Raw genomic sequence first — 27,370 nt, forward strand, 5'->3', positions numbered from 1 at the left:
GTATCCCATCATCATCTATTTTCTTCATAGTTACTGAGATCAGAATGAGGACAAACTGTGACGTATTCTTCTCATATGGTCAATCATTAAATCAGTCCATTGCTGAGTACAACCCTTGCTCTGAAGAGTATGGTAAGTTTTTGTCAAATCTTTTTTCGAGTAAGTGGTCGAACACATGACGTATATAAATATAATATCTGATCGGTTAATTTATTCAAGATAATTGCTATTTTGATTTTCAAAACGTAATGTGGTTAGCATGTATGGTGGTATACCAGTGCACTAGCTAAACATGGACAGTTATATATCTTTGCAGCTATTTCATTTTCACCACTCATAGTTGAATTTAATCATTTTTCTTTTGCTTTATCAACAGAATTATTCTACCCATATGGCCCGGAGTTTGGCGATGAAATAAACCCAATCAACGACGATGGCAGTTCGGGCGAACAATTTATTTCAATTCCATTCCCGTTTTTTGAAACGTTTCATGATTCACTTTGGGTAAGATTGACATATGATTGAAAGATATTTTTTTAAGGCAACATATGTAGAAAATGTGATTCTGGTTACTTATATCAATCACACTAGATAATAGTAACAAATATTGGGGTAGTGTATTGCAGAGAACGTGCTAAAATGTGCTCTGATTAGGTAAGCTCGACCTACAGTATTTTTCTATGAACATCATGAGTAACTAGGAACTAGGTGTAGTCAGTCCCCAAAACGATTTTCTTTTATGTTTGCACAATTGCATCTTTATGTTAGCATTTGCATTTAATTTTTACACCATTTTATCATTATGTTAGTAATTTTATTTGATCCTTATATGTATTTATTTTTATACGAATGACGAAACCATAAAAAGACGCAGGGACTGTATTGTCACCAAGTTGCATTGATGTTGTCATGACGATGCTATGGGGCGACGCCCTCACTGGCGGAGTCCACACGCCGTCATGACAACGCATGCAAAGTATTTAGACTATTGGTTGAACGATTAACACTGTCGTTTATAAAATTGGGGGGTTCCAGCGTATTAAGGGAGAAGAGGACCGGGGGCGTAGGGTGACGATTGTAGTGGTAATAAATATCTGGCTGTACTATACCGCTGATGTCTTAATGATTGAATGGTGCGTATAAGTGTCGAGCGATCCTAGTGTACCACTCACTGCCTTGCGAGTTACCCATTCCCCGTTACAACCACTTCCCGTATATTCAACCTGACGAACCATCCACTCTTAACAACCCCTGATAGACGAAACCCGCACTGTTACATGGTGTTAGAATCAAACGGTCCGAAATCAGCTGAAATCGGTGCGGCTGACGGTGCCTTCACAGAAGCTAGCGAGTTATTCCCTACAAGACAAGACGCGCAATGCAGTTGGTGGAAAGCTACTTTGTACTTCGCGTGATCAAAGACGGTAACAGCGAAGCAACGACATAAATGACATCGCTAAACTTGAGGTGGAACGACAAGACAGGAAAACAGACATCATCGAACTACCCACGACCAGAGCGACACAACTTCAGTGAAGCCAACCCGTAAAATACTGCAACCAAAGCTAACCATATGTGACTGCACGGGAGGCAACCAACCAACCAAACAACTTGATGACAACGATCCTGCCGATGTCACAAGAAAAGCTCAACCAGTGAGAAGTACAGAAACGCGCAGATGTGAGTTCAACTGAAGACTTTGACAACGCATTCAATGACTCATATGAACTTTTGTATATAAACTCTTTTTAGACGCAACTTTCCTATTCTAGCACAACTACACTTTTCAGATCATTTGCACAAGGTATGGTTTTGGGTATCTATTTTTTTCTTCTACTCGCATTGACTGTCTTTTATATCACTGACTCATTCTGCTATATAGGTCAGCCATAAAACATTAATTATTGTGAATGCTCCAAGACTTTGCGAATTGTTCTTGTTGAGCACAGTGATTTCTGTATAATTATGCACCCGATTGTAACAAAATTTAATTTGACATGCTCCGTTTTGTTTTGCGGTGAACATCTCGTTGAGCACATTTCATTATGTTCATTGTGTGTGTAAATAATGTTGGCACTAACTTATTCAGGATTTCGATTCACGCAATATTATACTGAGCACAAGTTTGATCTCGTTAGTCCACGTATTATGCCCACAATTGTGACACACTTAATTTGACATGCTCCGTCTTGTTTTTTTTCGGAGAGGAATAACACGTTGAGCACATTATATGATGTTCATTGTGTGTGTATTTATGTTTGGCACCGACACATCCATTTTCTGGTTATTTTATTGTCAATAAGTCGAGTTTTTATGTTTTTATAGTACTTTACTATTTTATTTGTGATTTTTTTCTTTACGTAATTGTTAGCCACATATGTACTTTAAGGATTCTTGTTTTGAACATGCAAAAACCAGTTGCCATGGTATTTTACAACCAATAGAAAACACGAACCGAATGAAGTGAATTTTAAATCCTAGGCTAAATTTGTTTGAAATTTGAGAAATATCGTTATTTTAAATTTTATTTTATGGCAACAAACACTGAATAATACAAATGCCACGTCGAATTCAGACTAGGCCATCGCTGCTCAGAGGCATATCTCAGAGATTTGTAACTACTGTTTGTTTGCTACGGAAGTGAGTCACATTCGGTTACCTGGATAACCTAACTCGCTTTTTTTTTCTTTTTTTTAAGTTCTATTAAATATTGTACCACTGAGGCATGTTTTTTTAAATTTTCTCTAAGATAACACAAACTAAGCATACGGAGCAGAAAGAAATATAGTTAAGACATGATTAACGATGTAAGAATTAATCTACCTGAACAAAGGGAATTAGCAAAATAAGAATTAGAAAGAAAGACACCTTCTATTGTACTGACCATGATTTGATTGTTCTATTGTTGTGCGTATACTGCCATGGCTTCTTCGTTTCTACATTGTATTTGAATAAGATTCGATTTGTTTATTTGTATTTGTAAATATTTTTCTATCAATATTTCTGTTATTTTTTTCCTAGCGTATGATTTGATATTACGAAAATGGGGACATTTTCATTTTTCATTTTTCGTTGGAAGGGACAGTGTCACCAATCTGATGTGGTACCCGCATACACGTATGACATGACAATTGCATTCAATTGTCTATGTCAATACGTGTTAACTTTCCCATGCTTATTACTTTAATGTTCACATTCCTACACCTATATGTAATATCTAATGTATTGTTTAAAACCTAAACCATATTAACACTTTTATACACGCCGTGTCAAACGTCACCATGACTGTCTAGCACTCCTTATTTGGCATGTTAGTAAGTTCTAACCAATCACGTTGACTTGTGCTAGGCGTCGTAGTGACGTCACGATATCACGTGGTTTGACTTATAAATAGGGGGACTGATGAGAAAGAGGGAGCGGAGGTTATACGGGAGGTCTGTCTCTAGGCGTGGCTGTAAAGCCATCGCCTGGAAACCAAGTTTACACTTCACTGTATTATCACTGTATCTGATGTCTCCACGAATAAATATCCTGATTGTATCACCATTACCCTCAACAGTTCAACAGTTCAAAATATGAGTCTGTTACAGTATATAATTTAGTTAATATGGTGTTTAGTTAATGTAAAATATGTGAAAAATGTAGACCATGGCGATGTACATTTTTGAAATCAATAAACATTCACATTTACAATTTATATTTTGCTAGAAAAATCATTTCAATTTTTAATTTGTATTGTTTTAGCTTTGAACTGATAAGGATTCAGCATATTTATAAATTAATGTTTGATAAATGACCACTTTTTGATACCACCTAAAATTAAAATCAAGCACAATGATACTAGTTGCTGTACCATTCATGATATTAGACCATTTTTGGGAGTGACGTAAACGTATATATTGATGCATCTTATAAACGGGATTGGTATATATATATTTGTATTTGTATTCATGTTTTCAGGTAAATACAAATGGCATTGTTTCCTTTATAATGGAAATACAACAGTTTACCCCAGAACCATTCCCTCTGGGTAACAACTGGCGTGTTGTTGCGCCGTTTTGGGCTGATGTTGACACAAGAAATGGAGGAAACGTGTTCTGGCGTCAAACCACTGATGCTAAAATTCTTGAAAGAGCTGCTCGTGATGTAATCACAAATGTAGTAGACCAACCCCACTTCAATGCAATATGGGCGTTAATAGCAACATGGGACAACGTTGGTTTCTACGGTGGATCGTCGAACACTTCGGTAATTTTACTATGAATTGTTGCATTGGTTAGTCAGATAGTATGGAAGTATATTTGAAAAGCAGTATAAGTTACATTGCTCTCTCGTTCTCAACGAAATCTCTTGCGCTTCCTTTATCATTTGATGAAGTACAGTGTAATACAGTGTTTTTGTTTTGTACAACATACGTATATACTAATATATTTGATAAAGATATAATAATAACCACATTGTATATCTTGCCAGAAAAACACTTTCCAAGCAGTGCTTATAACAAATGGACGTCATTCGTTTACTATTTTTAATTATGGAGATATAACATGGACCACAGGCATGGTAAGTGGCGGTGATGACAATGGTCTTGGAGGAAAGCCTGCTAAGGTAAATCATCGGTGCAGGCAACAATGTGAACAATATTTTGTTTACTGCACTCTTAACGCAGTACGTCACCCGATGTGACGTAATACGGGAAAATAAAGTGACGTCACATAGTGTCCGACGTATGGCGTTCGCGTGAAATAGAACACCTTTTAGGCATGCGCAATAGTATTTCCACATTCAACACTCTAAACTAGCCTGCGACTGGTGCTAATCAGTAATGGTTACTGAGGACAGGGAAATATTGCGAGGATATACTGTATGTAATATATGTATGTATATGTGAACAAAATATACAAGCAGATTAAAATGAAAAGGATAGAGTAGTTGAATTTCTTGCACTGTGCCATCAAAAGTCGGGTTGACGGATCCGTGAAATTCACTGATACTATAGAGCTCGTCAAATATGAGAGATAAAAGTAGTTGTATATAACACACGAAGCTCAAACGTCTCTGACTGCAAACAATGGTTTATTTCATGACGTTACAAGCAGTTTGTGTGTATTGTGGTGTAGTATCAGCGTAATACTCATCAATACATTAAGCTCGTGGGAAAAATTCTCGAACTCTCTTGCGATCAATTTTAACTTGTCCACACTTTATGGTATTGACAAGGAGAATTGTGCGCGTCGAATTATTGCATGTATTCACATGTAGCGAAGATACTTAATAGATAATATCGCCCCATACGAATAATATAATAAAACGAAAGTAGCATGGGCGCTGTTTAACGAAATTCTTATTTCGCTTAGTTATACGGTTCATAATACAATGTATACGTGTTTTTATACGACATTCCATAAAATAAAACAATGAACTGCCACCCTTCCTCTCAACAAAGCCCGTTCTGATTTGTGTCAAGTTAATACACGAGTACATTTTTAATAATTAATATATTATTTGAAACTTCACAACGGTTGTACGGTCATTGGTACAATGGTGTGGTATGTATGCTCATACAAGTGCTATTTCATTCAACATGTTCTGGTAGGCGGGCTTCAATGCAGGAGATGGTTTAACATACTTGACAGTAGACGGTTCTCTGACGGATGAAATAGTGAATATAGAAACCACTTCCAACGTAGGTGTGAATGGACGATACGTTTTTCAGGTTGATGGGAGGGATGTAAAAGGAATTGGATGCAATACAGGAGGTACGAACAAAGAAGATTATATATATATATATAAATAATATAAATCACAATAGAAAGGTAGTTAAAAAAAAGAGCTGTCTGATGTATTATGCACAACAAAATAGTCCTATGACTTGTTTTTTAAAAAAGCCACTTACTGTGTGGCTCACTGTGAGGTTTAGAGTACTGATCTGTGCAATTTATTTCTGATCTTTGTTCGCGCTGTTGTATGGTCAAAATGGTTCCAAATCGTGCCTGACGAGATGCACAATACTATTTCATTTAAGGGGATTTCGGTAAGAGCTGAATCTTAGGTGACTTTTGATTTATTCTAACTGATTTTAGAATTGATTCTAGGCATTTGTGTCTGTTTATTGTGTATATATATATATTCTTTTGTTTTTGTGTTTCTGAACTTGTCAACATCTTTTACGAATTATAAACATTGTTTCTTTTATTATGTGGAACATCCCATACAATAATGACGAGGCTCTAGTAAAGCAGTTTTTATCACGCATGACATATATTACCGACTATATATTAGATTATACAGTATTGAAAAATTACATTGCATGTAATGTGTTCCTCAATTATCCATATATAACCACGCTATCTTATTTTTAGGATCCTTAGCGGTATATCCATTAAGTGGTTCGATGTTAGGTGGTGAACACATAAACATCGCAGGTGTATGTTTTAATGATTCAACAACTTTGCCGCAAATTAAATGTAAATTCGGTAACACCGAAACAATAGGGAACATAGAGAGCATACATGATCCAGTAAAAGTATCGTGTATTACACCTATTTTTTATGAGATCGGGAGATTACATATTCAGGTGTCGATAGATGATGGTACCACATATCCATACAGCGGAATATTTACTGTAGGTATGTATACACATTTGGGGGTGTTGAATTGATTAAGTGGTAGATTGGTCAAGTGGTTTTGTCGCCATGTTGGAATGAATGCGAACTCATAAATCTCCATTACGCCTACTTGCCAATGCATTAGAAACTTGAAAACTTCGTTACAGAGCCTGTTCAACAAATATATGTTAATCTGTCGATCATCTTGGATATACTAAAAAAAAGCAAAACAAATAAATTTCTTATTGCAAAAAAAAAAAAAAACATTATTGAAATCGAAGAGTTTCTTAGAAACGTCTTGACTGATCTGCTATTTGATTTATAACGTCTACATATCGAAATATTCCAACTCTGAAAAGTCTACATTAATTGGTCATGTGACTTAGGGTCATATAGATTCAAAGAAAACTCGAAAATGCTTTATTTTGCATACTACTATTGATCCAGGGAATCTGAAACAATTGTTGTAGCAGCACTTCCACTATGGCTAACAATTAAATGAATGCAAACTATTTTTAGAGCTACAGTAAGTTTTGACGTCATATTTGACATTCCAAAAAACGGCAAAAAACGCATATAAATGAGAAAAAAAAACACTGAACACATTGAACTATAATTTGATTGTAAGCTATACCAACTATATTAAATTGTTTTATGATCAGTTATATGTTTGGCCGCCATCTTGAATTAAAATTGAAATGGAAATATTTTTACTTTTTGATTGGAATCGCTTATCAAATGACTCAGACTTAGGAGATCTGTGATGTACATTACTCAAAATTGTTAACACATTGTATTTTCTGCAAAATCAGTACAAAACGCCAAAATCCATTCCTTCAGAATCGTATGGATGTGCTATGTTAGATCTGACACACACATAATATTATGTCCCATGGTTAGGCTATTATAATGTGTTACAATAATGACATGCTATTTTAAAATTTCTCAGAAACAAATCAACCAATTGATCTGATATTTAGTTTGTTGTAGTATCATGGGGGCGCATAAATACTTCCCATTGTGTAAAACTATTTTATTTCAGTGAACATTGAAAAAACAGCAAATCTAGTTACAAGAACAAACATGGCCGACTGGATTGATCATTCGATTAACACTGTTGAAATCCAATGGGATAGCTCTCTGTTACCATCGACGTATGTGGATATTAAATTATATGGCTACGTGGAAGACCATCAGTCTGGTGAATATGGTTGGGTTGACACTGGTGCGGGTCAAAGTAAACATGAAAACGAAGGGAGTTTTACCTTTCATAAATCATCAACCAGTCCAAGCTCCCTGTTTAGTATTGGTGCATTTCGTATATCAGGACATGACGAGGAAAATTCCGACGACACGTGAGTAAACTCGATGATAAGATAGACGACACTATATTTGTTTGGATTTCCCGCGACATTTGCCGTTCGTATTCAACTAGTACTGTTTTTGAAAAACCTCTGGTCTAAAAATAGAGGGAATACAGACTGATGACTGTAGCCTGAATAGTCGTTTGAAAACACAGAAAAACTAAAGTCGTATTGGCACTGAAATTCTTGTAACGAGTTGTTACAATTCTTGTTACAATGTCACAGAGAATCACGGCTTCACCTACGGACTCAATCACATTTCAAAATGGAGGCTCAGCTAAAGCATTTCTAAAAAATCCACAAAAGCGTGGTCGTATATATCGCGATGCGTACTGGGTAAATTTATAAAGGGTGAATACATTTAATACGAATAAGTTGTAGTTAGATTTGCGCAGTCGCAATAGATTGCAACTTTAGAGATGTATTTTAACAGCCAAACGCGGCATATTATATGCCAACTCAGCTTGTATGTGACAGACAAAAGTGTTGTTTCAGCTCCAACAAGAGTCTTCTTTCAGTTAAAAATGTAATATTCCATGTTGTTCCCACTCTTTCCAGAAAATTCCGTGCATTGTGGAGTGAAATTCACGAGCTGTCATGGGCATATGGCATTGATTCAGAAGAGTGGTGCTACGACTGGCATAAACGCGAAGGAAACGTTTTGCCATCGCCCGACGATACCGTGCCTTGTCCCTGTACTCTACAGCAAGCTCTTGCTGATATCGGACGCTATTCGCCGCATCCACGCTGTCAGACGAGGTCTGGAACACATGATAACTGTGTTGATATGCCGGGTGCAGTGCATTGTATACGAGCTAATGTACCAAGGTAATACAGGATTGAATATTCATAGGTATATGTAGTAGTCGTTACTGCTGTAGACCTGAATTCATTTCAATTGATGACAGGAATTATGTGAACAAAACAACCAGGTCATGTGGCCATGACGCAATAATACTAATTCAATTGTTGTCAGGGTCAGCGAAGTTAAGTATTAATTTACTGTTATAACAAGAAAATATATAATATATATAGAGATAGTGGAATGTGTGTGCTAAGTTTAAATTTGCCCTGTACTGGATTTGACCATGCCATTTTGGGCGAATATTTTTGGCTTACTTCAACAAATGACTCAATTAAGAAATAATCTGTGTACTTGAGCTTGACAAGACACCGACATTTTAATAAGATAATTTGGCCAATCTGAATACATTACGTAGAAAAACATTTTAAAATTTGTGGTCCATGTAATGATTTAGTTTAATCTATTCAAGTGTACCAAAAAAAGCATGTCGTATTTTCTTCCAGTAATGACGGAAGTGGACGTGCATGTTGCTACCAAGCCGATGGGACTATTTTGAATTCAGGAGACACGTTTGGTGCAGGAACCTACCATCTCAGACATCACGAAGGTGTTACGCCTTATAAGGAAGTAGGCAAAATACCTTACCTGTCGAACTTCCTGGAAGATATGTTACCTTGGAGATACTGTGTCTGCACACAGACTTCGATGCAGCGAATTGTGGCAAGTTCTTTGAAAGAAGACCGTCACATGACTGTTCTGGATATGAAGCTCCACGTCCGGGTAACACATACAATTCCTAATCCGCGATTTCTGTGCTGCATGCAACATACATATATCGTTGCTTTGAACTTTCGCTTTCTATTAATTGTCGTGGAGGCCACTACCTATCGTGTATCGCACCGTGACAAACAAGTGTTACACGTTTGTACAATATCAAAATTAGGGAGCCATGTGCAGATACAATTTAACGACAAAATGAATGTCAAGGCGCAGTAATTCTTTCTTTTTGTAAGTCTTTACAATTCATAGCCTCTGAACACTTGGCCATTGCATGGAATCATTGAACAGCGGTGGTATATTTCAAACAAAGTGGGGAACAAATGAATGGCAACATAAAGGGGCTCATGGTTTGACATGAATTCATTGTAATCACGTGACTCTTTAAGGTAGAGATGCAGATTCGTGGGCACTTGGGAGTGAATTTTTTGTACAATTGTGAATATTGAAACATAATCAAAAGACGATTTTAAAATATAGATAACAGGTGCAAACATTCTCCCCTATAAATGCTTAGCAAGATTTAGCAAAGCTGTACATAAATAATAAAAAAGAAACATGGTGAAAAAAAAGAAATGACGAGATCTCCATACTATGCACTATATTTAACTTTTTACAGAACGATAATACATTTAAATTTGGAACTGTTACAGCCATTTTAAATATGAGCATTAGCAAACTTCTTACTGAGTGAATTGCAAATTAGCAATTATCTCAGCTTCCTTTTAGTGCACATCCAAGAACTTTAAAAAATAGTTCCTAGACGCTTTGACCTTTTGTTTTGAGAATTTCACAAATGATTGACAATGTGTTTATCTTCAAAACGCCGTCGGGCATTGTTTTTGGTTGAACAGGGTTACAACAATCGTACAGACAACTAGCCTGGGTGTTAATGTATGCATAAACATGAAGTAGTGTCATTTGAGCTGCTGCCCTGCAAAATTGACAACTGGTATACAGTTTTCAAGACGGCACTTTCTTCATAGTAAACAGATGTACTTGTAAACCAATTTTGACAGGAAACAGAACCATGCTTAGAAGCTGGTTTTAACTTCTGTTTTGACCAAAAACAAAAACAAACACATTTTTGTGCTTATTTGAAACTACAATGTCCATAAAAAAAATACTAACACAATTTTATAATTCATTCAATAAGCTTCCCAAAAAATATATAGTTTTGTGGACAAGGGAGGTCATCTTGGTTTCCTAATTAACTAATTAAAATACCTGTCAGATAAACTGCATCTCTACCTTAATATTTTCAATGACAGCTTAATGTATCGTATTACAGCTACGTGGTTCGGAGACCCTCATTTGATAACATTGGATGGATATGATTATACCTTCAATGGATTCGGAGAATTCACTCTGCTTGTTATAAATAACGGAAGTTTCAAACTACAAGGCCGTATGGAACCCTTGGCAGATAATTGTAATATTTTATTTATTTATTTATTTATTTATTTATTTTAATTATTTATTTATTTATTTATTTATTTATTTATTTATTTATTTATTTATTTATTTATTTATTTATTTATTTATTTATTTATTTATTCTCAGTGTGTAGAATTACTTTATATATACAATATATATTTACAGCTGTTGCAACAGTATTCACTGCTATGGCAATGCAAACGAATATGTCTGATACTATACATATTGCAAGAGAAAGAGATTTCCTTGATGCTTATGTAAGACTGAAAGATCAACAAACATGGCAAATAGTGAAGTTTGAAGAGAATCTTTGGTGGGATTATAACGGTAATGGTAATGAGGAGTTGTTAGTGAAAATGTCAGAAAATTATGTTTTGCTTCGCTTCTCGTGTACACACAATATTGTTTATTATGTAACTTTATACAATATACGCAATCACGTCTTTCTAATATTTAACAGGAGTTTCAGTTTACAAAACGAATGGTACAGACAAAATCAATGTGATCTTCCAATCCGGGATATCTATTGATGTTTCAATAGCAGGAAAAGCATTGTCTACTGTAATTCTTGCACCATCTACCTTCAAAAACCAGACAGTCGGATTAATGGGTACTTGGAATGACAACAAAGATGATGATCTTCGCACGCCTGATGGAGATTATGTATCGGTGTTTTCCTCAACTGAGCAGATCCATCATGACTTTGGCTTGAAATGTAAGTATCACACATTTGAGTGCGCTTATTAAATGTTCATATTCATTTAACTTAGGACAGCGAATCAAAACTGTATACATCAGATTAACACACGATTCATACTGAGACGATATTTTTGCCATCGAGTTACGGACATCGAGTTATGAGTATCGAGTTACGGATTCAAAAATGACCACGCCCATTTTCAAAAACCATGCGCATTTTGCGAAACCACGCCCAAATTGTAACTCGATGTTCAATTAACAGTTCAATTAATCAAACTTCGAGTTACGGGCAGCATACATTTTTTTGTTTAACGTTGTATATTTTCCGTAATTCAAAGTTCGGTTAACTGATAATTAAAATTCGAGTTAGTAAATTAGAACTTTAAACAAAAACAAAAACAAATCAATGTTGCCCGTAACTCAAAACTCAGTAGACTATGGATAAACTATGGATCAAAAGCTATTATTTGAAAAGCGAATCCGTGATATACACGTTGAATTTGCAAACAAGGAAAGTAAAGTTGTCGACCATGACAGATTATTACATTCATTCAATTTAATAAATATATAGATGATAGTATGGTAATGTTTTAAGGTGTATTACAGATTTGATTGCTATAATGGTAACCATCTCAGACGACGTATTTTCTATATGTACTAATTCTTGTAATAACTCACAATATCGTAATGCTCAATCTCGTTTGTTTTCAGGGGAGATATCTGCAGAAGAATCGCTCTTTCGATACAAAATTGGTGAAACACATACCTCCTTAACAAACATCGCTTATCTGCCTATGTTTGACATTATCGAATCTAACATCACCGACGACGTTATTGATTTATGTGGTGATAATGTGGAATGTATATTCGATTTTCAAGTAACCAATGATGTTGACACTGCATTAGGAACTTCCAAGGCTTTACATGCATATGATGTTGTGGTCCTCGATACACTGCAAGGTACTCAGTTTACAGTCTCGACCATACGATACGATTTCTAAGAAGTATATTCTATAATTGTCGTGTTTACAGCAATAATAACGATGTGTGTGTTTTTTATTCCAGTCACAACATGTGGATACCTTCCGACCCCAAGGAACGGGATTAAAACCGGTTCATCCTACCTCAAGGGTTCTGTAATAACATTTGACTGTCTTCCTGGTTTTACTTTGAGTGGCTCTGCAACACGAATCTGTCTGGATGATGGCACGTGGGATAACCATAATACAACTTGTATCAGTAAGTGGCGTTTACTAACAAAATGACATATTCAACAGTGCCATCAAGCCTATAATTGAACCGAACGTGTTATATAGAGCGTGGGCAATGTCATTGTTGGCACATTGTCACCATAGCATTTTCCCTCAGCGTAATGCACCCATATAAGTTAGTAGACTTCGGTTATCAAAATGGGAATGTACTGATTGTGACTATATGTACGCCATGTTGAGGCAGTCAAAGTGATGAAAAAATGTACACTAAATTAAACGTCATGTATACAATTGTGTTCAATGTGTTTTAGTCATACAGTGTGGTGAAGTTGTAGCACCAATTAATGGTAACATGAGCGGCGAGTCCTTTACTTATGGGGCGGTTCTGACGTTTTCTTGTGACGAAGGATCCATACTCGATGGATTAACTGAGATTAAATGCTTGGCCAATGGTCATTGGAGTGGTGTACCGCCGTCATGTGAAGGTGGGTTATTAATGCTTTTAATAGTTACACTTACAGTTAATTTAACATTTTGCCATCTGTTTGTCTGTCATAAAACTGGTTCAGAGTTGAAAATTAAATAAACTTTGCTTAACTCTGTCAAAAATATGAACGCAAGATATTAGGAAGATGAAAGAAGGTAACCACGAATTATGGCAATATCATCGTTTCATTTTGTTCATTTTGTTTTTTGAAATAACAAATTCAATATATCTTGCTTTGTTATATTTTAATAGAATTTGTGGTCATTGACGAGGGGCGGCTACTGATTATATATATTACCGTTCCTATTCTCTCGGCTGTAATCATCCTTTTATGTATAGGCTGGATCTGTAAATGCATTATTACATCCACCCACAAAAGGTGAGTTTTATAAAATACATGCAGCCATAACATCGTGTTCGTTAAAAAGCACGAAATATAACCCGAAATATGTACCGTGCGTGTTCTATCAGATACACTCCATTGCATATTTTTGGTATCTCTGCCACGGCATTCAATTGAATATTGATGAACTGATTGGACGATACACAAAATTTGAATTTGTGTAAGTAAATTTGACGACTTGGTGATACTACTCTGTAAGTAATTTGAGATCCTATATTTATCCCTAGTGTGTAAAATATGCGGTATATGTTACCGCATCACTAATTACACAGAAATTCAACGACACTTCATGAACTATTAAATATATCAAGTAAATCATATAACATGTAACTAATAAGAATTCATATTTGTGCTTGTCTTCTGTCGAAAGTCTCGTTTTCTGTCATAGTAGGATTACGTACTGTGTGAAAAACGATAACATTTAATAACTGACAAATATCGTAAGAAACAAACACTACAAGTATATTATTATATTTGATAAATTTGTCGTCATCTACTTATTACATCTTTCAGACGTGACAGCGGGAAGTCGGCAGTTCGTAAAACGGATTTGAAGACAGTATCAACTAATGAAAACGTCTATGGGAGTCCGTGCGTTCTCCACGAGACCGAGTTTGCCATAAATACGTGGTAATGGGTTATGTTTCTGGTATAGTTGTACATATACGAATGGCACGTGTACATCGTAAAGGATCGTACTGCGCAAATGGGCCATAGTGTTTGGTGTGGTAGTTAATTATGTTTGCGGAAATAATGAGTATGACGTGCATAGCACCAAGCAAGATTGAAAATACATATACATACAATTATTTATTTATATATAGTCGGATTAAAACATTTATATTACTGTGTGTATGAATATTAGAAGATGTACAAACTGTATTATGTCTTTAGATTTGCGACGTTTGGTATCAATCGTCTCGTTAATTTTAAACCGCGAACGAGGCTGAACCGTTTTAAAATCTAAGAACGGTTGTTTGTTCTGGATCCATATCTCTGACATGATTATGTGCAAACTATAATACTATAAACAAAACAATACATTTTAAATTTGATAACTAACGATTACTGTGTCATGCATGGCTTGTTGTATCAAATTGTATAATTATAATGTCGAATTTATGAACGATTGTTATATATTTTGCGTTAATGCCCCGTAGAATATGTTACATTTTGAACTCATATGCATGGTGTTTTAATTCATTACATTTCTCAGTACAAGAGCTATTCGCAATATTCACATCGTTGTTAAGGTATTTTAAGGTTTAATTAGCTTTTCAAGTACTACTTGATATGATGTTAAGAATATTACCTCCGCTCATGATTCTAAGGAGATTGTGGAGTTGTCAATGAATGCGTTGATTTTAGAATAGTGTATTTTTTCCCGAGTTAAAATATATATTTGATAGGCATTTTCATAACTGTTTTTAAATCATGTCAACCGAGATAAAATAAAAAAACACACCATATTTTACATGTAACTTGTATGATTTTATATTTACTCTATCAAACTTGATATAAATCTCTCCCACCAGAGCTAGGGACAGAATATTTTTAGTTAGCAAGACATTGTTTATAGATATATAGTTTACGGAGAAACCATGGAAAATACGTAGGCGTACTTTTAAAGCGGGAGGGTCGTCACCTGCGCACGCGCGGCAATTGAGTCCCAAGCGACGATAACAACACGCACTAAAACGCAAGGGCTCATGGGTAGACGCTTATTTGTAAACAATGACACGCTATAGCCATCTGACGCATGCGCATTCTACTGTACACGTACACATTTGAATTGTTTATGAATATTCATACGCCAATCGCGCCGTAGGCTGCAGTGGCGGATCCAGCAAAATGTATTGGAGGGGGACAAGCTACGCTTAAAATTACGGAGCGTAAAATCGCAGAGAAGCTATGCGTAATCCAGATGATATGAATCGTCATGCGTTTGTAGGGGGGTCACACTCGTCTGTAAACGATCTGTACAAATGCGAGCAATGAGACTAGAGACGGCGCCAATCGCCGCAAAGTCGACCATATTCAAAATCCACACAATTTCTGAACAACATAGATTTTTTGTTTGTTTAAATTTATATCGCCCACATTTAGTAACTCTAACAGCTAACTGAACATCGAGTACAGGCAGCCAAGATGTTTGTTTTTGTTTAAAAATCTATCTTCATTATCTGGACATAAAGCACCGCGGTAAAACTGCTACACTCGACCCAGCCACTGAGATAATTCAGGTGACTGTTTGAACAAGCGTGAACTCCTTCACTATCATGCTGTTATGAGTGTAATATCAGTACAGGGTCAATGGCCATACGCTATAAAATAGTGCAAATGTGAAACTATAATCATGAGGTCTCTTATAACTTATGAATTAAACTAAGCTTGGTATTTGGCCAAGTTCAAAACAATATTTGGTCGGGAGTGATATTTTGTATCGTAACATTAAATCCAACGTAACAGTAAGTTCACATTTGTGTTTATAATTTACGAATTCCGACAATATGCGAAACAAATCAAAATGAAGACGACATCGAGCGTGATTTGTTTAATCTGTCCGTTTTATCGAGAATTGATAAGACATATTTTTGAACTTCACTATTAACTATTCCAATCGAAAATAAAATTATTTGAAACTGTTTTGACAGTTTTCTCATGGTAACGATCACGAAAACACGTAACCTCATTCGCAAATTGTGTGCAACGCAGCAGACCGGGAATTTTCCGTAGTGATGGTGTTAGTACTACTGTGGCCCATATATACGGTGGCCGATATATACAATTGGTCCGCTACTTGAAAATCCGTCCGGCACTTTAACAAAAATCGCTCCGCTATATGAAAATCGCTTCGCTACTTGCAAAATATCGGTCGGCTACTTGGAAATCGCTCCGCTATATAAAAATCGCCCCACTACTTGAAGAATATCGGTCGGCTACTTGAAAATCGTTCCGCTATATGAAAATCGCTCCGCTACTTGAAAATTGTTCCGCTACTTGATAAAATAACATCGATTAGCATAATTATGACCCGGAAGTACGATTTTCTCGTGTAGCATACGTGCTCTAGTGCGTTCATTTTCTGTTGATCTGCAGCGGCTCGGGAATCCATCGTAATTGGTTAATGTTAATGAGCTGCGCCCTCTACGGCCAACCGGCTCAACGGTCTTTTAATCTTATTCTCCGGGAAGTTGCTTGTTGACATCGTTCGATTCATCGCGCAGTTGCTTTGAGCGCAATGTATCAAGCTAAACTTTGCCCTGGGCGATTTCTGTACTGTTTTGAGGGATGCAACGGATTCAAGTTGAGAAGGTATTGGTGTGAACTCTGAATAACGTGTGAAATCTATAATAAAGGCGGTCGATCGTAGCATGCACCGGCTGGTTTGTATATTACTGATCGTAGCATTGAACTCCGATTGCAACATTTCAGTTGTAGCAGCGACAGCTGCATCGGCGACTGACTAACTTGAAATTATTCGCCCATCATTGTCGCGTATGACTGATGACAGAAACACATTCAGGCTGTCGCACATTTTAATATTACGAAACATTTCAAGAACTCGTTTCTTACTAATAATAATAACTTTATTGCCTCCGCGTAAAAAGATTTTCAAAAGAAAAGTAAAAGCAAAAAAGAGTTTTAAAATAATAACTGGGTATGCCTGTGTTGTAATTAATAGCTTGAACTTTTGCACTGAGTAGTAGTGGATAATGACCCACCTTTGCTCTTGATGCTAAGTTACAGAATTTTTTATTCACTTGTAAGATTTGTTTGCAGAATTTAATATTGACTTTTTCAATTGCTGTTTTGTTCCATTTAGCATTGTCCTGAATGTCCTGCAAGTCTAGGGCCCATAATTCTGAGCCAAAAAGCAAAATTGGTTTTATTTAAATGTTAAATAGTTTCATTTTTAGTTTTATTTCTAGATTTCCAAAAAATACTTTGTTCATGATGTAAATTGATTTTCCAGCTCTACTTGCTAAATTTGACACGGCATCAGCAAATTAAAACTCCCATTTGATTTTATTGTGATTCCTAGATATGTATAACTGTTTGTTGTTTGAATGTTATCATTACCAAAACTGAATTGGTATTTATTTCTCAATGTTGATGAACTAAAGATAAACAACTTTATTTTGAAAGGTTTACACTCAATTTTCACTTATTGCAATATTAATTTAGTGTATTTAATGATGTCTGTAGACCAGCCTGGGTAGTGGAGGTGAGGGCTAAATCATCTGCATATAAAATACTTAACAGTGTTATTATTCAGTGGTGATTCAGTATTGGCATTATCCAAACTATCTTTTAAATCATTAATAAAAATGTTGAAAAGAGTTGGGCTAATTGTACATCCCTGTTTTACTCCTCTATTAATAGTGAATTCTTTGGTTATATAATTATTTATATTAATGCAAGCTTTTGTTTTTGAATACATGTTTTTTATTATTTTGTAAATCTTGCCATTAATGTTATTTTTTAATAGTATATAGAATAGCCCTACTCTCCATACAGTGTCGAACGCTTTGGCAAAATCTACAAAACAAACCTAGAGTCTTTGTTTATTTTTAATGTGTTTCTGAATTAAGAGTTTTTAATACAAAAAAATGATCTGTGTTATTTCTGAAGCCGGCCTGGTTGTTTTTGAGTATTTTATTTTTTTCAATGAAACAGTTTATGCGTTTATATATGATGAAACAGAAGACCTTACCAATACAACTTGAAACTGATATTCTCCTGTAATTTTATGGGTGTAATTTGAAATTTGAGAACTGAGCTACTCAAAACTAAGTTTTTTTCACTAATAACCTTATCTAAGTGATCATTTACTATCATTTTCTTTTCATGCTCTGATATTTCTTTCATTTTATTTTCTTGAAAACTATTATCATCTTTGTTTTATTGTTTAGTGTTTAGATCCTCTATGACTATGCAGATACCTGATTAGTTTTGGAAAAGATTTGTGCATATTAATAACTTAATTTGCATAATTAGCAAATTTTTAGCTTTCTCACTTATATCGCAAGTACTAAGCACATAGATGTCATAGGACAAGCACAGACTTGATAGGTAATTATTATGTACGAATATTAACCTAATTTGAATAATTACTAAATTTTAGCTTTTGATATTTCAAGTACTAATCATTACTTTTCAATTAAACTTGTTACATAGATGATCTAGAACTATACAGATACGTGATTAGTTTTCGCTAACAATCTGTGTATATTAATCTCCCAATTTGCATAACTAACCAATTTTCACCTTTCTCACTTATATCACAAGTACTAATTAATTCATTTCAATGAAACTTTGTCTATAGAGCTACTCTAGAACAATGCACAGACCTGCTCAGTTTCAATAAAACTTTGTACTTAAATAGTCTGTTCCAGTACTTATCTTAGTTAAATGAATCTTAGTACGTATGTACTCTAACAAAATGTGACTATTAGTTTTGGGTTTATATACATACATAATAATTAGGTAATTTGTGTAATAATTAACTTTTTAGCTTTCCACTAATTTAGTTAGAATTAATCATCACATTATAATGAAACTTTTTACATATGCACCCTGAAACAATTTACAGACCTAAATTAATGCATAATAATTGCTTAATTTGTATAATATTCCTTTTGGTAATCCACAGACATGATTAATTGAAAAAATGCATATTGATCATCTATTATTAGCCTATTTCTGATGACGAGTTGAAAATCAAAAAATTGGCAATAACAATAAAGTTTAAAATAAAAGATATAAATCTGGATTAAACTCATTGACTCACCTATTGACTTACATGAGCCTGCTGCACTATCTAGAACTACAATTTATGTATTACGTATTAATTGCCCATGTGCTTACGTCAATGACAACAAAAGAAAAAAATATTTAAATGATCTAATATACATTAATAGTTTATATGCACTTCTACTGGAGATACACTTTCATGAGGGCAAACACTTTCATTAGGGCAAATACCATTTAAAACTAAGATTATAACATTTTGTGTAGTACCAATTCTTTCCCTGCATGTGTGTTTTAGCCCCTGGCAGAAAATGGTCCAGGGACTTACTTTTTCAACTTCTTCTTGAAAGTCTGATATGTACTTTAGATTTGTTTATTTCATGATATATTTTTTAAAATGGTTTTGTGCCAGGCGAAAGCTATGGACATTGAATATCACTTGTTTGTGTACGTGTAAATTGCAAGTGCCAGTGCTGACATATAGTGATGATGTATTTGATTCTTTAATTTTGGTGAATATTTTTGTAATTTTTATTGAAAAGTGATATTTTCAACTTCTTGTTGAAAACCGCAAATCAGATTGCTTTGATATTATACATATAGGTACTACAGGCGAGCCTCTGTCAGATTTAATAATTTTGTGACGATATCTTCAATTCTTTAATTAAAATCGTGTGTTGCTAACAGCAGAGTTATCACAGTTGAGAGGCTGCTTGTTTCTTGACTTTATTGTTGTCATACATCATTTCATCCTTTATATGCTATGTCATTAATTGTTAAGCTTTATAATTAACGGCAGTATAGTTACAATCGAGTATTCACCAAGCATACTACATTTTAACTTCTTTCTGTTTTCTACCACTTGCCAAAAATAATGATTGTCTGTGTGTCAGGTGCCACAAAAGCAATGACTTGTATGCTTGTGTTCAATGAAAAACCGCCGGCAACTGGGAGCATATAAAGTGTGTTTCCCAGTTACTCTTTTTCATGGCAAAAAAGAACCAATATGTCCATGCATGTATTGTTTGTTAGACATTGTTGAAATAAAAATAGTTCGATTTCAGTATGTACATCAAACTGAAATGTCCACACACACAAATCACTCAGTTTAATGAAAGTCGTTCTTCATAGCAGAAGCATGAAAGAATGTTTGCCATTTAAGTTTGGACCATCAACACTTAATTATTTGTTACTGAATAGTCCAAATTAAAAATGTGTGTCAGGGGTCACATATTTGACATTGTTGCTAATGTATATTTGTATTTGATGTCAGTGTGTGTTACTTCATATTTTCAACCATTTTCATGATCAACAGGTGCACTATTTTGCATTACAGAACATGCATGCAATCATGCATATAGAAAAAATATCATGCAGGAAACTAATGTTGTCACATTGGTTAATATATCTGCCCAATCATTTCATACAGAAACTTGGGTTAAGTCAATTTTGACCATTTTTTTAACATTTTAGACTCTTCCATTTGACCCTAATTTGTTTTATTTTTGGTGTACAGATCACTAGCTTTAATCTGTTTATTCATATAAAAAGACGAATTTGACAAAATCCAATTCATCTTCATTCAACCTCGTTCAACCACGTTCAACCAAATGAAAAAATGAATTTGACAAAATCCAGTTCATCTTCGTTCAACCACGTTCAACCTGTTCAACCAAATGAAAAGATGAATTTGATAAAATCCAGTTCATCTTCGTTCAACCTCGTTCAACCACGTTCAACCCGTTCAACCAAATGAAAAGATGAATTTGACAAAATCCAGTTTATCTTTGTTCATCCTCGTTCAACCACGTTCAACCTGTTTAACCAAATGAAAAGATGAATTTGACAAAATCCAGTTCATCTTCGTTCAACCACGTTCAACCTGTTCAACCAAATGAAAAGATGAATTTGATAAAATCCAGTTCATCTTCGTTCAACCTCGTTCAACCACGTTCAACCCGTTCAACCAAATGAAAAGATGAATTTGACAAAATCCAGTTTATCTTTGTTCATCCTCGTTCAACCACGTTCAACCTGTTTAACCAAATGAAAAGATGAATTTGACAAAATCCAGTTTATCTTTGTTCATCCTCGTTCAACCACGTTCAACCTGTTCAACCAAATGAAAAGATGAATTTGACAAAATCCAGTTCATCTTCGTTCAACCACGTTCAACCCGTTCAACCAAATGAAAAGATGAATTTGACAAAATCCAGTTTATCTTTGTTCATCCTCGTTCAACCACGTTCAACCTGTTCAACCAAATGAAAAGATGAATTTTACAAAATCCAGTTCATCTTCCTTCAACCACGTTCAACCTGTTCAACCAAATGAAAAGATGAATTTGACAAAATCCATTCCAAACTCGTTCAACCACGTTTAGCCTGTTCAACCAAATGAAAATATGAAGTTTACAAAATCCAGTTCATCTTCGTTCAACCTGTTCAACCAAATGAAAAGATGAATTTGACAAAATCCATTCCAAACTCGTTCAACCTCGTTCAACCTCGTTCAACCACGTTCAATCTGTTCAACCAAATAAAAAGGTGAATTTGACAAAATCGAGTTCATCTTCGTTCAACCACATTCAACCTGTTCAACCAAATGAAAAGATGAATTTGACAAAATCCAGTTCATCTTCGTTCAACCTTGTTCAACCACGTTCAACCTGTTCAAATAGATGAAAAGATGAATTTGACAAAATCCAGTTCATCTTCGTTCAACCTCGTTCAACCACGTTCAACCTGTTCAACCAAATGAAAGATGAATTTGACAAAATCCATTCCAAACAAATAAATGAAGTGGGTATGTATAAAGCTGTTACATTAATTAACATATTATAACTGGTGGTGTTCCAGTTTCATTTGGAACCAAAAACAAAACTATCGAAACAATAGTGTTAAGCATGGCTACTGCCAAACATACACAGGTGACTAAAATGATCTAAATCAAAGTCAATTATAATAAAAACATAAGAGGAGTACTACAAGTAGTGTACCTGACGTCTGCAACAACCACTTCACCCATAGCTCTAAACGTGCCCACCTAGTGTCTCTCTCCCATTTCAATTGTTTATACCCTCTTTGTGTCATTGCAGTTACTTGGAGGGGCATGTTAAATTACATTTGAGGCTGGATTGATAGGGTGATTGTTCAAGTTAGTAGTGAGGGGGCCTTTAGGAACTCCCCCCCCCCCAACTGTCCCTATCATGGCTTTCACATACAATCCAAGACCTACAATTTTTTTTTCAAATTTTAATATGCAAATAAGGTATTTTCAAACTGGTCAATGATATCCGAGTCCCGAGGTGCTGCAGATCAGCCCTTTATTTTCGTAGATTTATAATTGCGGGATATTACCAACAAGTTTTACAACGTATTGCTGATATCGGTAAGTTTGAAATTAACATTTTCTATCACTTGATCTTGCAAAAATACCGGATTGTCGAGAGAAAATGATTGAATGGAAAATGCTCGTGTCATGGCATCGTCGTCGCTGTAATTTTCTTTTTCTGTTAAAATCTGACAAGTTTTTGATTGTAATTCAAACTGAGACGGTGTAAAATGAAAATGGCCAACGTTTTTAAAAAGGTTTATATACACGGTATTATCATTAGTATATTAGCAAACAAACACACTAAGTAAGGGGTGGACCATTATAGTAGCTCTGTGTGTATGTGTGTGCGTGTGTGTGTGGGGGGGGGGGAATTGTCACAAGGTTCCAAAATACATATGAAATTTCTCACTGGAGAGGGTTTACATGCTAATTGTCTGTTATGCTAATTCATGCATGGTATTTAATGAATGGAAAAGCTATTGTCAACGTCATTCCTGCCAGCAGTTTCTGAGTGTACAAATTTGTGCGTCGGAAGGCCCGGCTCTTTTGTCATTTGTCAAGAAATCGCCATGGATGCAGTCTTCTAGTGGATGTCACCAATGGTTTTGCGAGCTGAGTAAATTTCCTAGGAACTCACGCATTAATCTAAACCACCTTGCCAAAAAGCCTTTGGTTCGTCGAGTGTAACCGGTTCAATGCTCTATTGACATCTGGAATAGGGCGTGTCCATCTCCATTTCGACAGCGTGTGCAGCAGGTCTACGCTTCCACATGAACTGTACCGTCGACATGGTATGCATAATGATTATTTCAGAATTATCGTAGAGTGTTATTTTGTTCAATGCTCCGTTCAATACTTTTGCCAACTTTGGTATAAATGGTTCACTTGGGTGAAACACCAAATAGTTAAGACATTTACAGTTGGAATAGAACAATACTTTTGGTAAACTTAAGTTATTTTCCTTACTTTTGGCTCTACATACTCCAGTCACTTGTCACTTGTCACTCGTGACTGGGGTTTGAAGCCGTGTGTATATATTAGTTGTTCCGTATATGCCCTCTTTGTATCATTTCCCCCTTTATTTATAGTTGAGTTATTAAATATTGAGTTGAAAGGTAATATATCTTCGTGTTGTCATTGTAAGCGTGTGTGTCGACTTTGTGTACATTTCCAAACCTGGTCACCCCAATAATGAGTAAAGAACCCACAACACAAGGCAAGGTCTTTTGGTCCTCCTCTGGCTACCATTATTAATTAATTGAAAACAAGCCTTGTGACAGTAATAATATTATGTGGAGATTACTAGTATTTCGACACTTCAAAATATATCTTGTCTAGCATTGCAGCATACTTTCTTTTTATTTATTTACAAGAATGGCCTTTTTTCACAAGATTGTTTGCCACGCTTTTGCAGCACAGGATTTATTTTCCAATTCACCCTTTAGTTTTAGGCGACCCCTAAGTGAGCTAAATCCAAACAATTGTTTAAGTTTTACATTTTTTTCAACCTGCATAATGAACAGACCAATTTTTCTTCAAAAATTCAGCAATGGTAGGTAATGTTTCAATACATTTATTAAAATGAATTTCCGTTGAGATTAGCTTTTATTTGTCATGTATTGCCCGGTTGCTACATCATTAGTTATTTGGCGTCAATGTAATGGATAGTAGGCGCTGCAAGACATCATATAACTTATATTTGTAGCACGTTTAGTGAACAAATATTTTTTTTGAGGATTCTTTAATGTAAACTTACATATCATGCTATGTTTTGTTTCATTATTATGTTTGAATGCAGAATATGAGGCAATTGAGGCATTATTTCACACGGGTTACTCGCAGTTCATGATTTTACAAATACTGGATTTACATCAAGATATTCATTTGAGGTAATTATACAAGTTTTGGTTATGTACAGTGAGTGACATTGTCTTCAGTATCAGCGCGCATGCGTGCGTGTCGTCAACCACAAACAAAGGTTATTTGGGGATTCGATATTTTAATATTTTAAATACAAGTAAACCACTTTACAAATTTCGAAAAGAGTTGTTCCAACCACATTTGCGTGGACGAGTTACGCAAATCATTCTTAGTTGGGGAAGAAAATTACGCTACATTCGTTCATTTTGGAAACTGTAATGCCGTAATGGACCATGTGCAAAATGAAAAGCAAAAAAAAAAACATTCTTGTTACGACATTTAACATTATTATTTAAAGTATAACATCAATGTCAACATAAATATTGAAAGGACTGTGTGATTTATTGATTATTCATTAATTATATAAAATAAATGCAAATATGCTGTTTTAGTCATCACAACAATGCGGGTTTTTAAGTATGTTTTCATGATAGAGTTAACAGAAACGACAATGAAGGACGTGGATAACCGGATTTAGGCTCTGGTGCGAATCTCCCAATTTCATAAAAATAATCGTATTCGAATCTCAGGCTAGCTAATTTGGCGTGGTGGAGAGCATACATGCATTTATACCGCCTGGGGGAACGAACAATTAACTTGTCAAATAAAAATAAATAAAATACAAATGTAAGTATTAAACAAATAATTCATTCAATATAAGGATGCCATAGCAACAACAGTTTCTGAACATTACAAAATATGTGCTTCACATAAAACATGCGGCAATGTCAATCCCACAAAAAGTCCACTCAGATCTGTCCAAGTTTAATCTTCGGCAATCGTCACACCAAACTGCCGAACGTCGCAAACATATGTTTAGTACCTCTTCGCCTTTGCCTCGCAAGTCTGGCTGCTATACGATCCGCAAAGCGCTCTTGGTGTCTTCTGGGTTATTTTTTCCCGGATTGCAGGAAATCGAATGAGTGCCTCTAGCGGGTGTGCTACGTGCATGTACGCCGACTTGATGCTTTTCGAACACGTTCGTGTTCACGGTTCCAGCGCAATCCTGCTTTCAGTTCCTGCCATTTTGTCTGTGTTCAGCACCTTCTTCCCTTGCGCGCGGAGTGGCGTGACATCGTGGGACGCACCAATCATTGCAGCGCGTCTCAATGGGCGTCAATCATGAGGCCAAAACTTGTCCATGACGTCACAAATACGGGTTACCATAATAAATAACGCACTGGCCCGTAATAACAAGGAATATAAAGAAAACTACATATAATTAAAGAAACAGTAAAATTACCCTGGTTTCACTAACATCATTATACTGTGTGCTAACACCAGTATACTGTATGCTAACATCATTATACTGTATGCTAACATCATTATACCGTATGCTAACATCATTATACTACATGCTAACATCATTATACTGTATGCTAACATCATTATACTATATGCTATCATCATTGTACTGTATTCTAACATCATTGTACTATATGCTAACATCATTATACTGTATGCTAACACCATTATACTGTATGCTAACATCATTGTACTGTATGCTAACATCATTATACTATATGCTATCATCATTGTACTGTATTCTAACATCATTGTACTATATGCTAACATCATTATACTGTATGCTAACACCATTATACTATGTGTTTGTAATATATAGTTAGACAGCAATATAAGGCAGCATTGGCGTTTATGTATACATAATGATACTCTGTAGACAAACTATTGCAAAATTAATGCGTGCCCTGGACCCAGAAGATGTTGAGATAAGGTCAAAGAAATGATTCAAAGGAGGATTGTGTGGTGATTGTATAACTTTCTGTGAAATTAGACATGTATACTTGACATTTGAACTCTAGAAACAATAAACATGACTTTGAAATATTTGTATCATTAACATATTTTTCTCATTTTCAGGGCCCAAATCAAACATGGCATATGGACGAGTGTTACTTCATATGTTCTAGCTAAATTGATACTGAGTTTATATAATAGAGAGGGGTAGTTGGCTAGGATGACTCTAAGATTATGGTTCTTATAGTACATGAGAAAGACTACAATATATTACATGACATTATACTATCTAATGTAGTTATCCTTTGTTATAGCTATGACAAGCTGAATGTGCACATATCGTGTGTATCATGCTTTTTTAATAATGTATTGCTTATTTTGGGAAAAATAAAATATCTTATCAATTTCAGTTATTCAAGAACAATTTTATGGGTGAAGGCAGCCAGCACAAACTGTGACCCGAGCGTTATTGCCCATTACTACCTCGACTGTGTGGATGAAATGAAAGGTACATGTTTAATTGTATATTAAGACAACATTCTGCTTATTACTGTATGTTATAAATTCCCACTATTTGAATTTGAGGTTTTTATGATGTTCGTAGTCGTCCATTATTACAGGATAATGTAAATCTCTATTCACAAGTAAATTTATTTCAACTGTTATGTATGGCACAAGTTAAATATAAAATATTACAAACAGATTTAAATGTATTTGGATTTAGAAATTCAATTCAATAGCGCTCTCCACTGTGTCTGATTAAATGTGGTTTTGACCGTTGATGGCGTTTTTGAATCCACAATGCTTTGCG

The 27,370-nt window shown here is 35.2% G+C and overlaps 1 protein-coding gene and 1 pseudogene across 2 annotated transcripts in view; both read left to right on the forward strand.

Moving 5' to 3' along the window:
- The window catches only part of LOC100374498 (sushi domain-containing protein 2-like), a 31,359-nt pseudogene extending 18,404 nt beyond the window's left edge, over positions 1-12,955 (forward strand). Inside the window, exons 4-17 of the transcript XR_014931438.1 lie at positions 31-132; positions 377-504; positions 3,961-4,248; positions 4,474-4,608; positions 5,597-5,759; positions 6,363-6,629; positions 7,651-7,963; positions 8,531-8,800; positions 9,281-9,557; positions 10,846-10,986; positions 11,157-11,318; positions 11,452-11,706; positions 12,402-12,650; positions 12,756-12,955. The product of XR_014931438.1 is annotated as a sushi domain-containing protein 2-like (transcript). The remainder of the gene's footprint in view (positions 1-30; positions 133-376; positions 505-3,960; positions 4,249-4,473; positions 4,609-5,596; positions 5,760-6,362; positions 6,630-7,650; positions 7,964-8,530; positions 8,801-9,280; positions 9,558-10,845; positions 10,987-11,156; positions 11,319-11,451; positions 11,707-12,401; positions 12,651-12,755) is intronic.
- Positions 12,956-13,223: 268 nt separating this feature from the next.
- Positions 13,224-15,272, forward strand: LOC146735112 (uncharacterized). The gene is made up of 3 exons (XM_085506775.1): positions 13,224-13,386; positions 13,641-13,767; positions 14,305-15,272. Exons 1-3 carry the CDS (start codon positions 13,254-13,256, stop codon positions 14,423-14,425), a joined length of 381 nt encoding a protein of 126 aa, XP_085362901.1. The 5' UTR covers positions 13,224-13,253; the 3' UTR covers positions 14,426-15,272.
- Positions 15,273-27,370: the final 12,098 nt, after the last annotated feature.

Source organism: Saccoglossus kowalevskii, chromosome 13 (assembly GCF_978046115.1).
Source record: "Saccoglossus kowalevskii chromosome 13, keSacKowa6.1, whole genome shotgun sequence".
NCBI classification, from domain to species: domain Eukaryota; kingdom Metazoa; phylum Hemichordata; class Enteropneusta; family Harrimaniidae; genus Saccoglossus; species Saccoglossus kowalevskii.

Coding starts and splice junctions, on each gene's coding strand:
- LOC146735112 (XM_085506775.1), top strand. CDS start 13,254: ATGAGCGGCGAGTCCTTTACTTATGGGGCGGTTCTGACGTTTTCTTGT. Junction 13,387..13,640: donor TGTACCGCCGTCATGTGAAG/GTGGGTTATTAA, acceptor ATATTTTAATAG/AATTTGTGGTCATTGACGAG. Junction 13,768..14,304: donor ATTACATCCACCCACAAAAG/GTGAGTTTTATA, acceptor TACATCTTTCAG/ACGTGACAGCGGGAAGTCGG.